Raw genomic sequence first — 15,223 nt, 5'->3', positions numbered from 1 at the left:
AATACCACGCCATTACTTCACACAACCTGGTATTTTACCCCGCTTGTCCACTTTCTGATTCCTTCAAAAGTAGCGCGGATGGCACGGCACAGCAGATTGCCGAATGGGATGACCTGCAACCGGATTTACAAGCTGCATCCTGCATATTTTATGGTCATTATGGACCAAGTGCTGGCTCCATACCGGATCCCGAACATGCATTTGACGCGGATCTACGGTGGAGGCATAAGTACTGCTGGATGGACACCAGTCGCTGTGGCTATCCAGCTGCCTGCCGAACAAATACGCTGCTGACATTGTTCGAATCAACCTTCCTCAAGAATGCTTGCCGTGATTGTCGGCTTCACCATTCTCGTATCATGGATAATAGCATCGACCCATCGCAACAATTCCAGCTTAAATGACATTCCTAATGCTCATTTCTCCGCCCCCTATTCACGCCTGTGGTTGCTGTCGCTCAGATGGCGCAATCTGGAGAATCGGACGCGAACTCGTCTCCATCGACGCCTCGGTCCACTCATTCGAATGGGACCCCGTGATTTGAGTGCGAATTGCATCGATGACGGGGTTCGCACGATCTACAGCAGCAAATTCGACAAAGATGAGTCCTTCTACCATGAACTGTTCGACCAGTAAGTTTTGATGCGTTCCAACTTCCGAATCAGTGACTTAAGTCAATGTCTGACCGTCCAGGGTCGGCTATATGGTCACCATGACAGGTAACGACGAGCACAGGGAGCGTAAACGTATGCTTTCCCGACCTTACTCCAATTCGTACATTCTCAACTCTCAGACCCTCGGCAGTGTTCTTTCCCGCGTATCGAGTCGCCTTGGAGAAGCGATGGCAGGGTGGGCAAGCACTGGTACCGCTGTCGATGTCTACCAGCAGGCTAAATGCTGCACCCTGGATGTAGCTTCAGGCTGGCTCTTTGGCAGCGAGAACGCGACTGATACTCTACGAGACCCAGCCTTCGAGAACGATCTCACAATGCTGGCCTCAGCTGCGTCGAAAATAGTCTCCGCGCGGACTACACTGTACTGGCCGTTTAGCTATTTTGCAAGCTGGGTTGGAAACAGGCTACCCAACCCCGACGCCACTGGTCGATGGCAAGCGTGGCTCACACGAGCAATCACAGATGCCTACAGGAGGCATCCCACCAAGCCATCTTCCACCGCGAGCCTGTATGACAGTTTCTACGATGCTTTCAAGGCCGCCAATCCCAAGATGTCGCGTAACGAAATGGCTTCTTTCATCGCTGTGGAGTGTGATGATCATCTTTCGGCAAGCCACCTCGGCTTGGGAACCTTGCTAGCGTATATCATGTACGAGCTATCACGATATCCGGACTGGCAGCGGGCGCTCCGAAAAGAGCTTCTCACACTGGCTGAGCGTAGCGATCAAAGTTTGGCCCATCGCCTTGCAGATCTACCAATACTTGATGCCATTGTCACCGAGACCATGCGAACCCGTGCACCCTGCCCTGGTCCTTTTCCTCGAATTGTGCCGGAGTCTGGCTGCCGCCTCGCAGGGAAGTTTGATGTCCCCGGCGGCACCATCGTCAGCTCCTCCGCCTGGGCCCTCCATTTCAACCCAATCCCCTTTCCGTCTCCGGAAGAATGGCGACCGGGGAGGTGGCTTCAAGCAGACGAGAATACGGTCGCAGAGATGCGGAAGTGGATTTGGACGTTTGGAAGCGGCGCGCGGGTGTGCATAGGGACTCATTTCTCCATGCGTGGTAGGTCCACCCCTTTACCATCGAAGAACGTGCTGACGGTGCAATTGCGAAACAGTAATAAAAGAGCTTCTCGCGACCGTCTATACGGATTACGAGACATATCTGGATGATGGATTTACAGGCAATGTGGAACAGGTGGATGCTTTTTCGGCGGGGCCTGTTGCGGGTTGTCTGCAGCTGAAGTTTCGGAGGCTCACATAGTCTGACCATCGATGTCCTCGTAACAGTAGTAGCTTGTAATTTGAATAAGTGCAATTTATAGCCAATTATGCAGTAGTAGCTGATATGAGGTCATGGTTTACATCTATCTTTCTAACTGGAAGTACCACAATTCGATGACTGGTAACCTACCTAAACCATCAATCCATCCAGATAATTCCACTCATCTTTCCCTTTGAAACACCAAGCACTCCTTCTGCTAATCAGCACGTCCTATCAACCATCCAGCTATTCTGAGCTAGTTATTCCAGTGAGAATATACGTATCACGTATGATTCCATACAATACATCCACATCAACAAAACAGAGAAGCTCCTTATCATATCAAACCCCTCAAGATAAGAGGCCTAGAACATCACGACAACAAACAAACAAAGAACTTTTACACCCACCAGCATCGATAGCGGAACTCCGGGGGGGGATCTTCTAATCCAGCAAATGAGCACACGAGTGTGTGCATAAGCAAACTCTCCTCCCTGCAGCGTCTTCCAGGCGTTTGACTTAAGAACGCCTATTATACATGATCTTCTGGGGGTTGGATGTAACCTTACTACTCACTCCGTTACCGTGTAATCCTTCCGTTCGGAGACCGTCGGGGTCCCAGCTCCCCATTCTCTTCCTTTGGACCTATCTATCTATCTATTTATCCCTATCTAGTTGAATGATGAGAAGTGGAAAACTTGGAATAGAATGAGATGTAAGAACTAAAAAATTACGTACCACAGATCAAAAAGGATCAGCTTGGTCTATGAGTGAGAGGGGTGTTTTGGGGTTAGAGCGGAGATAGCGGAGGGTGAACCCTGTTCATCTCCACTGCGTAGTTAGTACATGCATGAGAACTCATCTGTTGTTTGTTTGCTTTATGTCTAGCTGCATATGTCCATTTTGAGATGATCAACGCCATATCGGTAGGATGCAAGTGAAAGTAAGCCGGTATGATGTGCTAGTGATTTGTAGTGGCGGATGATGTTGTTGTTTGTTTGGGGGTTTTACATGGGGATAACTGTGATTTCCTGGAAGGTGTTGAGATACCTCATATTTGTGCTGATTGCATACATCATGATATTGATAGAGCATACGACTTTGAGTTTAAGTAAATGGGCTTTTGTGAACTTCAGAGCGCAGATGAATCCACATATTATATACGAATATCTTTCTAGATGTTTATAGTAGTTAGGTACTACCTGAATCTTCAGCATCTTGGCTCCTCTGTTGTTTTAAAAGAATCCGTTGGAAGTCAATTTGCAAGTAAGCAAGCAAGCAAGCAAGCAAGCAAGCAAGCTACTAGCGCAGAACACCAAAGAGAAGAAGTAGTATCATGGCAGTGTTACGTTCAAGTCTGCCGTTTTCAATAAGGTTTCGAGAAAATACGTGACATTTCACTTGTTATATCGACTATTTACTACGAAGCAAAGGTTCTTCATCTTTGGTGCACCAATAATTCATTGATCCTAAGAACCAGGACAGGCTAGCCAGCATATGTGTCCGACATATATACAAAGGAATGACAAATGGCTCAGGCCAACAACCCCTTCCTCCTTCCTTCAGCAGCCTCGAATAAACACGGAACACAGCTAGTGCTTCTCCTCCACATTGGCAATGTTGGATCTGGCCGAGTTGAACTGAGCGCGGAGCAAGTTCAGCTTCAAAGGCTCCTCTTCCTCAGCCTGGTCGGACTCGGCGTTGGTATCAGCGGCGGCGGGGACCTCGGGCTTGAACAGGTTCTGGACTTCTTGCATGGATTTCCACGGCTGGGATCTCTCCTGGGTGGTTGAGGTGGATTGAGGCTGAGCCAGTAGTTAGATATTATCTCTGTGAGGGTTTCTAGTGCTCTTCTTACCATTTTGGAAGATTGGTGGGGTTGTTAAGTGAGAATGGGAATGTCTGAAGTGTTCTTGTTCTGTTCTTGTCTGAATGGATAATATCTCAAATGATGAGCGTTGATCAGAGGGGTTTATATAGCACTCGAGGTGACTATCCCCGTTGATTTCGTGAGTGCCACTAATATCCTGAGGATACGTACCTTGCTTGTGCATGATCTATGAAAGCACGCGAGTATGCAGCAATCCGAATATGGACGCAGTGATACATTGTACTCCATGATGATAATCCATACAATAGGAGATAATAATATTACTTACAGGGTCCGAAAATCTAGATCTTCCCCTCTCCCTCATGTTTCAACCCCGTCCGAGCGTTTGCTTGGAGCCGTCTTCATCCCTCTGAATGATTGGTTCTCTCGTGTAATCCTGCTTTATCTGGTGTTTCATTTGCTTGTATCTGCAGCTGTATCTCTTTCCTACATGGTAATTGGTCTGCATAAATGCCTCATCTTGAGGACTTGATGGCTGAGCATCCAAAGGATCTAGCTATTCGAATCCCGGCAAGCTGTGTATACTATCATGCAGATACGGGATGGCATCATGAAGGTGCAATTGAAATAAGCCGACCCTCGATATCCTGCATATTCGCCCTGAGCAGCTAGTACTGATAATACTATTGTCTATGATCCCGAGGGATCTATCTAGGATAATGTTTGATGGCATAGCAAAGCACTTGGCACCGAGACAAGCACCACAAGCACCACAAGCACCCCAAGACATGTGCCAAGCATCCTCGGCTGGATCAGCTACTCCGCACGCCAAGGTTGGGGTGCAATTGATCTGCATTGACCTTGACTTGTGTTACACAGTAAGTAGATATGGAGGAAGAGATGCTATTGCTACATTTGTTAGATGGGAATGATCGGCGTAGCGTGCAACTCGGTTGGCAGTGCTGCTGAAGAAAAGAAAACACTATCAAGTGGCGAGCTATGATCTGCCCTGCTCCTAGGTAGCTGTAAGCCAACGAGTTCCAGTCAGAAGATAAGTGGTACGTATGTACAGGAGATTGATGCGTTGGCTAGGGTTATGCTCAGCAATCTCAAGCGGAGAATACACTGGACAGAGGAGACTGATGGTACTCGAAGTATACTAGACTATGTTGCATTAGCTATCAGCATTGCGCAATCTATTCCCTTCCTGTCGATTCATGCCGGTCAAACATTTCGAAGGATGAGATTCTAGTCCATCCAGCTGACACGCGTTAACTATACACGAAGTATACATCTACTGCACAGAGACACGTATACTGACTGCAGAAACGTACATTGAGCAAGCCCAAATGCAAATGAATGAGCTTCCAGTCTAGCGCGATATGTCCAGGTTACAGCGCATTAGTGCACAGCTGCAGCAACCTCATCCTCATGATACTCTTTACTCCGTATGTAGAATATAGATTGATAGATAGGCTTCCGGCCCGCAGCGGAGTGAGGTGGGTCATCTCATATCGTCGAAAGTACGTATCCCCACTTGGTCAGTTGCTTGAGATAAGCGCTGTTTAGGAGAGTCTGAATAGCAGGATGCAAATGAAAGTAAAATGAGTGTATGATCTAGATCCACTCGCACAGAATGAGGATTCTTTCCCCTCACTTGTTGTCGTATTGCAATGAAGGATTTGTCAGGACATGGATAATGTCCGGTTTGAAGTTTGCTCCCGTCGATCATGCCATTTTGGCCCTCGATTAGTTTTGATCTGCATTATAGCTGGTGGGTCAGAACCTGATTCGCAAGAAACTGCGGGGATGAAGGATTGCCATCGTCTATTCCTTCAGCTCGGAGGTGCCTTGCCTTGCCTTGCCTGGTCTGACTTTCAATACGGAACGGTAAGCCCATCTTTACATACGAATTCGAAAAGCAGTAAGTTATCGGCTGTTGCGGCAACAAACTAACTACCCAGTTCTCTATCATCGAGATACTCGACCTCACCTCCCAGAGTTCAGAAAGAATAGCATCATCATCATCATTAAGAAAATGCCCATCCCAGGAGGAACCAACCCACCCGCAACGACAGTCCCCTCCACCGACATAAATGAAGATGAAGACACAATCAAAGCACAAGTCCAATACCTCGCCCAAGACGACCAGCACCAACAGGTAAAACCCTACTACCTACACTTCCAATACGACTCCGACATTCCTCCCACCAACACCGCCGGCGATGACCGGATAGTTCCCATCCACAATGCACGGAATTTAAACATTCCATCGAAAGAGATGTTCTCCAAGTATGGGTTTACCCAGCTGCATCTGGAGTGTCCATTGGCCCCGGAGGAATACTATTATGATAAGAAGGTGGAAGATGTGCTGTACCCTCTGTATAAGTCGCTTGCGAGGGGGTTGTTTCCTGATGCTGCGAGGGTTGAGGTTTTGGAGCATGCTGTATGTAGATCAAGAGACATGGAGTGTCAAGAAGGATAGACTGATTAAATATGAATTAGACTCGCAAACGTCATCCCCTCTGGTTAAAAGAGGGCATCGAACGCCATGAGCTGGATACGAACCAACCGAGTGATTATGTGCATATTGGTATGTCCCTACTTCATACACATGTTCCATTACTGATTGCTTTGGATGGAATAGATATGACAGCCTCATCAGCAGCCAAATGCAGCATCAAGCAATTCAACATCCACCCGAAGAGTTATTCTAGGTTCATCGTTGTGAAGTATATCTACCCAAATCTGCATTCAAAATAAAAGCTCACTAATTCTGCATCAGCTTCTGGAAACCCATCCGCGGCCCGGTCTACGACTTTCCAATTACAGTGTGTGACCGCCGAACAGTAGATTACGCATCGCAGACTACGGCCATGGATATTGTGGCGCGTGACTATGTCAATGAGAATACGCGAATCTACTTTGATGAGAACCATAAATGGTACTATTGGCATGGGTTGCAGGCTGACGAGGTGATTGCTTTTGTACAGGCGGATTCGCAGGCTGAGGATAGGGCTGGTATGTATTTCTCTATTCCATAGTGGATTTGTTATTGTGATAGATACTGATACTGAATATGTAGGAGTCCCGCATACGGCGTTCCGAGACCCCCGGGTTAATGACACTACGCAGTTGCGGGAGAGTATTGAAGCGAGGGTATTTGTTTATTTCAATTAGCTAATACCCTCAAGTATACCTGATGTAGATGAGTATATACTATATATATCATATTCACAAAATACACAGCAAATAAGCAAACTACCTTCCCTCCCTCCCAAACCTCTCCTTACTCCTGAACCAATCCCCAAACCACATCAACGCACCCAACGGGGGAACAAACGCCGCGGCAATAAACGCCAGCACGGTATTCCCCCACCCCGGGCCAATACTCTCATACAACGCCGGTCCAATCAGTGGCAAGAACGCGCCCGCAATAGCTCGGAAAATCACCCCCGCTGCAATCGCCGAAGCACCGTGAATCTCATAAGTATCGACGACGTAGGTCTCTGCCGGGATGGCGGAAAGGGTCATGCTGAAGCCGGCTAGACATGTCCCGATGAGCGGGACGATGTATTGGATATGATAATCCAATGTCCATCCGTAGATGAGAAACCCCGCGGGGAGAATCACCGCTGCTAGAAGCAGATGCACGAGTCGCGACTCGGGCTTGAATGCGTCGCCCTTGGTTTCCCGCTGGTGAATGACGTAGCGGTCGGAGGTGAAGCTGTAGAAGATCAGAGCGGCGGTGTTGCCGATGGCCAGACTGAGGAAGGTGAGGCCGATGGAGCCGCTGGTGAAGGTGTCCGGGTAGGCCGATTCCATGGATTCGGTGAGGGTGGCCATGATTAAGGAGACGAGGGCGTAGGTCGTGGCCATGTAGGTTGTGGTCATGATGAGGATGGGGGAGCGGAAGAGGATCTGCATGGGCTTGATGGCGCTGTCGAGCATGGTTGATGCGTCGATTCGAGCTTGATGCTTAGATTGGTATTTGAGGTTGATATTGTTGTCGTCTGTGCCCGCGCTCGCATGCTCCATCTGTAATCGCTCCGCTTTTCTCCGTAGGAGAACGACCGTGTACGTCTCCCTTAGGACGAGCAGTAATAGCAAGCTGAAGAACCCTAGTACAATAGCAGCCAGCCAGATCGACCAGCGCCAACCGAGGTCCTCAGCGATATACGCGCCCGCGATCGGGGAGATGAAATCGGCGATCATCTGCGTGCCCATGACGATGGCCATGGAGCGGCCGGTTTGTTCCATTTTGAACAGGTCGCCGACGATGGCGGGGCCGAGGGTGAGGATAGACAAGAAGCAGCCGGTGAGGAATCGGAAGGCGATCAGCATGGAGATGTTGACGCTGAGCGCGCTGGCGATCAAGCAGAGCAGCGCGAGGAGGTTTCCGGTGTGGAAGACGGGCAGTCGACCGAATCGTTCGGAGAGCGGCGCGATGAAGAACGGACCGATCCCTTCGCCGAGCTCCCAGATGGTGACCAGGAGAGTCTGGTCGATGCTGCTGTGCGAGTGGAATTCTTGGAGGATTTGGGGTGCTGTAGGGACGATGGTCATTGTTGAGAAGACACTATGCAGCTTTAATCAGTGATTGAAAATCATAGCAGAACTGGCGAGAAGCTAACCTAACGAACCCCATCCATGAAACCACAATCACAATCAGCCATTTGTGCACTGCCGACCAATTCACCGGGTTTTCGGGATCGTTCTCGTCAAAGTCCACGAGGACGACATCTGGATCGCTATCTTCGCTGGCACTGGCATTGGCAGTTTCCAATGGCTGTTCGTTGGGGATCTTTTCTTTTTCGTTCTCATTCTCACTCGCAGTGATGGGTTCTTTGCCGGACACATGCTGTGGCTCGAAGGAAGATAGAATGGGGACGGGGTGGTTGATGGCCTCATCGATGAACGACATCACTGCCAAGCAGCGGGTGGCATGCACTTTTTCCACTGATTGCTAAGGAGCAAGTAGGAAAGCCCCAGTTTTAGGGCCGACATGGCTCATCACGTGGAGACCTAACGCGGAAAATATATTGGGAAGCAAGGCGAGAATTAGCCTAGTAAGTTAGTATTGATTATATGGCCAGACTTTCCCCTGAAAGTTTCCATAATCTTACATGTTATGGTAATCAGAAAGTACATATCTTCGCCCAATAAGGCACTCCTCACTTAATCCCATCAATACTGCGCATGATTGGTTGGGATGACTCCACTATTCCCTCCACGCTTTGCTTATCCAAACGGCACGCTCCACTCGAGAGGCCCACTCAGAGCAGTAAAAGTCAATTCGGATGGCTGACGTTTGATCCATGATGGATGAGCTGCCGACGGAAATGGTAGAACACCTCATAAGCATTCCAAGCATTATCCTAGGATGAGAATGTTATTTCGGTAAATGACAGACCAACGGATGAAAGACTACGGAGGAGTCACCAATGTGAATATCTAATAAAAAATCATGAGCGGCCCCTACAGTGAGTTAGGTACCTGTAGTTATTCCGTAAAGAATATGAGTTTTTGGTTCGTTCCCTCGAGCCTATCCCACTAGCAGTAATTCCTCGACAAAAGGGTCAAGCAAAAAGCTAAGAGCTGAGACTACAAAAGAAAAGAAGACCCAAAAGAACATCCATGCCGCGAGTCCTTTCGTCAAGGCAAGATTCACCAGCAGTTCTGCCTTCTTTGGATCAATCAAAGCAACCACCTAAGAACAATAGCAGGAGCTACAAAGCAAACAATCTATTCCTACTGGAGCAATCCAATCTATGTATACACGCTATAATGAAAGAAACCCGCTAAAGCTCATCCTTATCCCAGCCAGAAGATGCCTCGCCCTCTTCATCATCCTCAGAATACAATTCACCATCCCTTTCCTCCTCCGCCTGCTGCTGCTGCTGCTTCTCAGAAACCCTCTTCGACAAAGCTGCAATCTCATCATCATATTCCGTCCACTCAGGGACCTGTCTCCTGGCACGATCCAGCTTCGGCTCCTTCGTCATCGGGTTATTGCACAAGTCAATCGTCCGAGCCTGCGACTGCGACTCATCCGAGCACCACGTCTCACACCACAGCCACTCCTGCGGCAGGCTCTTGATCGGGAGGTGATGCTGCATGTGGTTCGGCAGATCCTGGTCCAGGTTGCTGAGACTCTCTGGGTCGGCGGACAGCATCTGGTACTGTCCGCGGAGACGATCGCCGGCGGCGATGGCACGGAAGCGGTTCAAATCGACGACGTAAAGCGCGGAGATATGGTAGGGCTGGCCGCGAAGGAAGTTCTTCCAGTACCCCTGCTTCCAGAAGCGGAAGCCCTCCATTTCATGACGGGAGTCGCACATGGGAGTGAAGCCATAGGGAGCACCTTCGAGGTCGAGGCTAACGAGGTCGTACATGTCTGTGCGGACGATCTGGTCGGCGTCGACGAAGATGACTTTGTCGAGGTCCAGGGGGAAGAGAACATCCAGGAAGAGAATCTTGTAGCCCCAGATTTCGCGCTGCTTTTCTTTCTGAGCGCGGAGCCAGTGGGGCCACTTGTAGGTGACCATTTCGTAAGAGAAGTTATACTCCTTCGCAAGGTGAGGCAGGAAGGACTTGAAGGAAGGAGAGAGGAATTGTTCAATGAACCAGAATTTCACACTGTGGTTGGTGTTGCGCATCACTGAGACCATCATGATGTTGAGCATGCGCTCGTAGAGGTGACCACTGGCGACGGAGAAGATGTTAATGTCAGCTTGTTTGCTACTGTCTTTGGTGCCGACTCCGACGCTGGAGAGGATGCCGGAGGCGAAATTAAAACCCTTATTCATGTAGTCCATCGCAGAACCTGGTTTAGGATTAGACTCGAGGACGTCTTCGGTCTCGTAGCCCTTCTTGCGGGAGACACGCGGGAAAAGGGTGCGACCCTGGAAGGAGAGGAGGGCCACTTCGTTCGTTTCGTCGCCGGGTTGAGGGTTGTAGCCGAGGCTGCCGACACTGTCCAGGGTGAAAATGCGTTCGCTACGGCCCGGTTTGAGGTTGATGTTCCACAGTCCCGGTTGAGCTTTGAATTGGAAGTATCCAAGGTTGGCCATGATGATGGTATCCGAGAAGTGAGGGTTGTTCTCCGTCCCAAGGACAAGCTGGACTCCCCTAGGTGGGGACTTAGTAGTCATATCCCGAGAGTGGCCCTCGATCAAGATGTGTTCCAATGCGTAGATAGCATCAACATTCGACCCCTCCTTGACGGAACTGAGCTTGATATTGTCAAGATCGTGGACAGAGTCCTTAGGAGCCACAAGCCACGAAGAGGGAACGTCCATGCCCAGGGTAAGGAGTGCCTCAACGGGGACGCCCGAGAAAGAGGCCGTGGGTCGGGAAACCGATCCATCTTCGTTGAATGAGGGCTCCGAATCGAGAACATAACGATAAAAGCGCTTGGTGGGGAGCTCCTTAATCTCCTCGCGGGGGTTCAGGACCAACCTCACCCTGACACTTGCCAGCTCCGACAGTACCTTCAAGATTGGCAGCCACTTTTGAGCAACCTCCGAAGTCGGATCAATAGATGCAACAATGGTGATCGCGGGATCCTCGGAGTTGGAGACAGTGATGGCCGATTTTGAGTCATTCCATCGGTTGAACAAATACATCCGAATGTCCAAAGTCGACTCATAGATGCCCTCTGGCACATCCGAGATCGTAGAGAGCGTGGTAAGCGAGGTAAGCTTGGCAAAGTCTAATGCATCAGAAAGCTTCTCGCCGAATCCAAGTACTTTGGCTGCCCTCGCTACCGGAGTAATACGCTTTTGCTTCTCAAAGATCAGTAGCTGGTCCAAGTCCTCTGAGGCCAGTGCCGTGCCTTCTGCGATCGGTCCGACGACCCTTCCGTTGATGATAAGTGCCCTTTCGCCCGGAGCGAGTCCAAGCTCTTCTACTACAGCTCGCTGAGTCTCCCAGAATTGTGCCGCATCCCCAGCTTCCTCATCTGCTGGAGCGGCAGAAGATGCGATCGCCTCCAGAATCTGGCTGGTATCTACCTCTTTACCCCCATTCAACAAACGACGAATAGCGACAGACCTAGACGCCGGGGACGCCCCAAGGTTGGGGTTGTGTAGGAAGAGCATCTCGACTTCACCATGTGTTTTGCGGCTCTCAAGAACTGCGCTGAGTAGTTCGTAGCCCGACTCATCATCAAAGTTGCCAACAACGATGACATGAGCACTTTCCAGAGCATTGCTTCCCTCTAGCGCCAGACGAGGGATCTGACTGAAGACCTCGTGGGTGTCCGCAATCTTCACCAAGTCGACAGCCCGAACCTCTTTCGGGTCCTCTGGAATAATCGCCGGGTTGCGCCGGTCAAAGGCCTTTGAAAGAAACAGTTCTGGCAACCAGGTATCTTCATCAACCTCGGCATCAGCAATCTTTTGCTGAATTAGCTGAGTATCTCTGCTGATTCTTGTGCTCATTTCCTGCGCCCATTTGTCATTGCGGGTGACAGGGATACCGTTAACAAAAGCATGTGATGCCTCGTGTTTCATCCCCAGACGGTTAAGGTACGCAGTTGTTTTCGATACCGTTGCGTCAAATTCATCTTTATTCAAGACTTCATCGAGAGTTAGAGACACCTTCTCAGGACGGGGATCCCGGTCCTGAGTTGCCGCCTGGAAGCAGGCCTTATCCGGAGAAGCCAACTTATTTTTGAGTGTCGACTGCTATAATCAGTACTGGAAAGCAATAGCCGGAATTAGATACAGGATGTCAGTCCTTACCGCTTCGAGATAATCCATGAAACTGGCCAGACCAAAGGTCTCTTGAAGATAATGAGCGACCTTGAGCTGAGCGACTGCTCCGTCCGAAAATGTAACAGGAATCAAACCAAACCTAACGGGAATCTTGTTCTTCACAAAGACCTGGATTGTCTTGACAACAATTTCAGCATCTTCGGTGCTCGTCAAGTCGACTGGGAAAACAATATTGTTGGAATCGCGGCGTACAGCCGGAAGCTGGCCTGGATACGTGCGCTGCATAAACTACCAAACATCAGCATCTCCGTATAGAGAGTCTCGGATACACCTACTCCTGCAAGCTCGCTGGGCCACGATTCATAGCGGGCATCCTTTTCGAGATCGTTCAACCACATGATGACACCACCTCCCTCGATGTCATCACGGTAGTTGTAACGCTGAGGGCCATCCTGTGCCAAGGCCTCTCCAAGCAAAGGGTGTGACAAAAGATCTACAGCCTCTGTAGCGGACAGGCCCAAGTTTCGGAACTTCTCGATCAGTTTCCTTTCACGGCGCAAGTGATCCAGGAGAGTAAATGCATCCACTTGTCGCGGTTCAATCTGAACTCCGTTGATCCAGAGCACGTTGAGTCCCGGCGGAAGCATACGCAATCTGCTAGATCTGATATCTTGCAACAGCTCGGTGGAAACGTTATGACCCGCAACACGTGCGGAGTACTTGGGGAAATCCTGTGACAGCTTCACAAGTGTGTCAAACGGGTCATCGCTATCCAACACGTAGCCGACCGTGTTTAGCCCAAGCCGCGAAACTTCCGATGATGACAGTGGTCTCAGATCATCCAAATCATCTTCCGTCTCATCAGACTTTCCGGACTCAATGCTGCCGGTCCCTCTTTCTTCCGCATCTCGATCATCAATCACAATATAGTCCGTCCGCTTCAAGGCCAGCTCGACACCGTATCCAGACACAAAAACAGGGCGTGGAGTCGAATGTTGCGGAGGTCTGTACCGCACGCGATACGAGAATTGTCCTTCCTTCGCCAAAATACTTAGTGACTGGTGAAATTCCTTGAACATCGGGGACGCTATATCCGCGTATAGAATGGCTGAAGGCAGAGAGGGATCTCCAAAGACACGATCGAAAGGGAGTTCTCGAGGGTCACTACAATTCTAGCTGTTAGCGAACCAATCAGGCACACCGACATGAGACAACCACTCACTCAGAACCTGTAACATCCTGCTGGGCACGTTCCATAGTAGACGAGCAGTATTGCTTCCCTTCCGAGTGCACCCAAACAGGACAGACCGCATCCTGCGCCGCCATCAACGAGTGTTGAACCGAGGCATTGTAAAACTGATAATGAGCCGTGATCCGTGGACTGGCAGATCTCATCGCCAGCGACAACTTGAAAGACGAGAGACTTTCGGGGGTCCGTAAGTGTCCATCCTCACGCACCACTTCCAGGAAGCGATCATATAGGTCCTTATCCGTAACAGCGTCGTCGAAGGTACCGTCGGCGATCCGATCGAGTAAGGGAAAGTATGAGGTGGAGTTTTCCTCCGCAGCGGATTCTCTGCATGGGTCAGCCTAAGAAGCAAGGGCATTTAATTAGGTCTGTATGGATTCTACTTACAGTAGCTCTATCAGATAAGGCGGGGAATCAAACGAAGCTTGGAGAGCAACATTGACTGACGGACTGGCGCGTCCCTGGATTGCCAGCAGGCCGGCAACCAATAGAGAGGCAAGTCGCCATGAGGCGACATTTCCCAGTCCAGGTAACATCGTCACAGCCTACCACAGGAAATGATGCGTAGAGCTGGATGGCGGCGGTGTTGACTAGCTAGCTATCCCGATAAGCTAGCTAGCAAGCACACATAACGGGCGGCGGATAAGCTCAAGGCGATCAATGGCAACAATGTGATTTCACTTCAGTATAATCAGTAGATATACCAATTAGGCATGAAGAATGCCCGGTCGAGCTTGCACGAGTAGTTTTCGAGAGTTGTTGAGCCAAGAGAGCGACGCTTATAAGTCTGGGGATATGGCCACATCGCGGGATGGGTGAGCTCCTACGGTCGGCGCAGCGGCCAAAAGCGCCGAACTTCCGCGCTTCAGCGGCGTTTCGGCAACTGGCAGTAAGTCTACTACTGTGTACAGTAAGAGCCTGGGTGTTTATATTGATGTCAAGGGCTTAGCAGCTTATTAAAATCAAGAGAGGCTGGCCAGTGGTTGCAAGTCTACATTGAAGTGTTCTCTCCCTATCCTGTTGCCCGGGGCTGTTGTCGGATGGGAATGGCTCGAATGAGACTATGCAAATTGTGTAACATTCATTGTTGTCTGGCTAGTAAACAGCGAGATTCGCTAATAGAAACAGGATCATAATCATTTATGTCAGTCAATAGTCGTATCAAAATATGTCAGCACTTTTGTCTTTCCAGCTTTTGTGCTTTTTCTCGCCATCTGGCGTTCAATCGCTTCAAGATAACCAGCCCATGCGCCATATTCCTGTATGCAAACCCAACTACCGTACGAAAATCAAGACGAAAAACTAGCGAAAACCTGATGCACCTTAGATCCCGCATTCAAACTCCCAAACAAATCCAGTGTTGAAGCATCCAGGCTTATGTTGATTTTTGCCTTGTTCCTCAAGATGCCTTGGAAGAAACGAAAGACAGTGAAAAGAGAATCGAAGTAAACGAAGTGAGTGAAAGAGAAGAAGTGAAAGTTAGCAC

At 49.6% G+C, this 15,223-nt stretch overlaps 5 protein-coding genes across 5 annotated transcripts; 2 read left to right on the top strand and 3 right to left on the bottom strand.

Moving 5' to 3' along the window:
- The first annotated feature begins 83 nt into the window (after positions 1 to 83).
- On the top strand, positions 84 to 2,110 carry ASPBRDRAFT_176115 (cytochrome P450). Its single transcript, XM_067619824.1, has 3 exons — positions 84 to 632; positions 694 to 1,736; positions 1,792 to 2,110. The coding sequence occupies exons 1-3, from the start codon at positions 322 to 324 to the stop codon at positions 1,935 to 1,937; spliced, it is 1,500 nt and encodes a 499-aa protein (XP_067479959.1). The 5' UTR covers positions 84 to 321; the 3' UTR covers positions 1,938 to 2,110.
- Positions 2,111 to 3,529: 1,419 nt separating this feature from the next.
- On the bottom strand, positions 3,530 to 3,742 carry ASPBRDRAFT_42433 (uncharacterized protein; the record flags this gene model as incomplete). The annotated part of the gene is made up of 1 exon (XM_067624805.1): positions 3,530 to 3,742. A coding segment is annotated over one exon (213 nt), but the record flags the coding sequence as incomplete, so codon positions are not given.
- A 2,064-nt stretch (positions 3,743 to 5,806) lies between these two features.
- Positions 5,807 to 6,948, top strand: ASPBRDRAFT_123795 (putative CmcJ-like methyltransferase; the record flags this gene model as incomplete). Its single annotated transcript, XM_067617634.1, has 5 exons — positions 5,807 to 6,214; positions 6,274 to 6,361; positions 6,416 to 6,500; positions 6,554 to 6,789; positions 6,854 to 6,948. The coding sequence occupies 5 exons, from the start codon at positions 5,807 to 5,809 to the stop codon at positions 6,946 to 6,948; spliced, it is 912 nt and encodes a 303-aa protein (XP_067479957.1).
- Positions 6,949 to 7,029: 81 nt separating this feature from the next.
- Positions 7,030 to 8,692, bottom strand: ASPBRDRAFT_54516 (uncharacterized protein; the record flags this gene model as incomplete). Its single annotated transcript, XM_067627247.1, has 2 exons — positions 7,030 to 8,347; positions 8,403 to 8,692. 2 exons carry the CDS (start codon positions 8,690 to 8,692, stop codon positions 7,030 to 7,032), a joined length of 1,608 nt encoding a protein of 535 aa, XP_067479956.1.
- A 757-nt stretch (positions 8,693 to 9,449) lies between these two features.
- On the bottom strand, positions 9,450 to 14,506 carry ASPBRDRAFT_176109 (putative UDP-glucose:glycoprotein glucosyltransferase). Its single transcript, XM_067619823.1, has 5 exons — positions 14,125 to 14,506; positions 13,711 to 14,064; positions 12,824 to 13,652; positions 12,516 to 12,776; positions 9,450 to 12,455 (listed from the first exon to the last, which is right to left on the bottom strand). The coding sequence occupies exons 1-5, from the start codon at positions 14,271 to 14,273 to the stop codon at positions 9,570 to 9,572; spliced, it is 4,479 nt and encodes a 1,492-aa protein (XP_067479955.1). The 5' UTR covers positions 14,274 to 14,506; the 3' UTR covers positions 9,450 to 9,569.
- Positions 14,507 to 15,223: the final 717 nt, after the last annotated feature.

The sequence above is a fragment of the Aspergillus brasiliensis genome, assembly GCF_001889945.1.
Source record: "Aspergillus brasiliensis CBS 101740 unplaced genomic scaffold ASPBRscaffold_5, whole genome shotgun sequence".
Lineage (NCBI taxonomy): Eukaryota > Fungi > Ascomycota > Eurotiomycetes > Eurotiales > Aspergillaceae > Aspergillus > Aspergillus brasiliensis.
The sequence above is the reverse complement of the archived record's forward strand: the minus strand, read 5'-3'. Positions and strand labels throughout refer to the sequence as shown.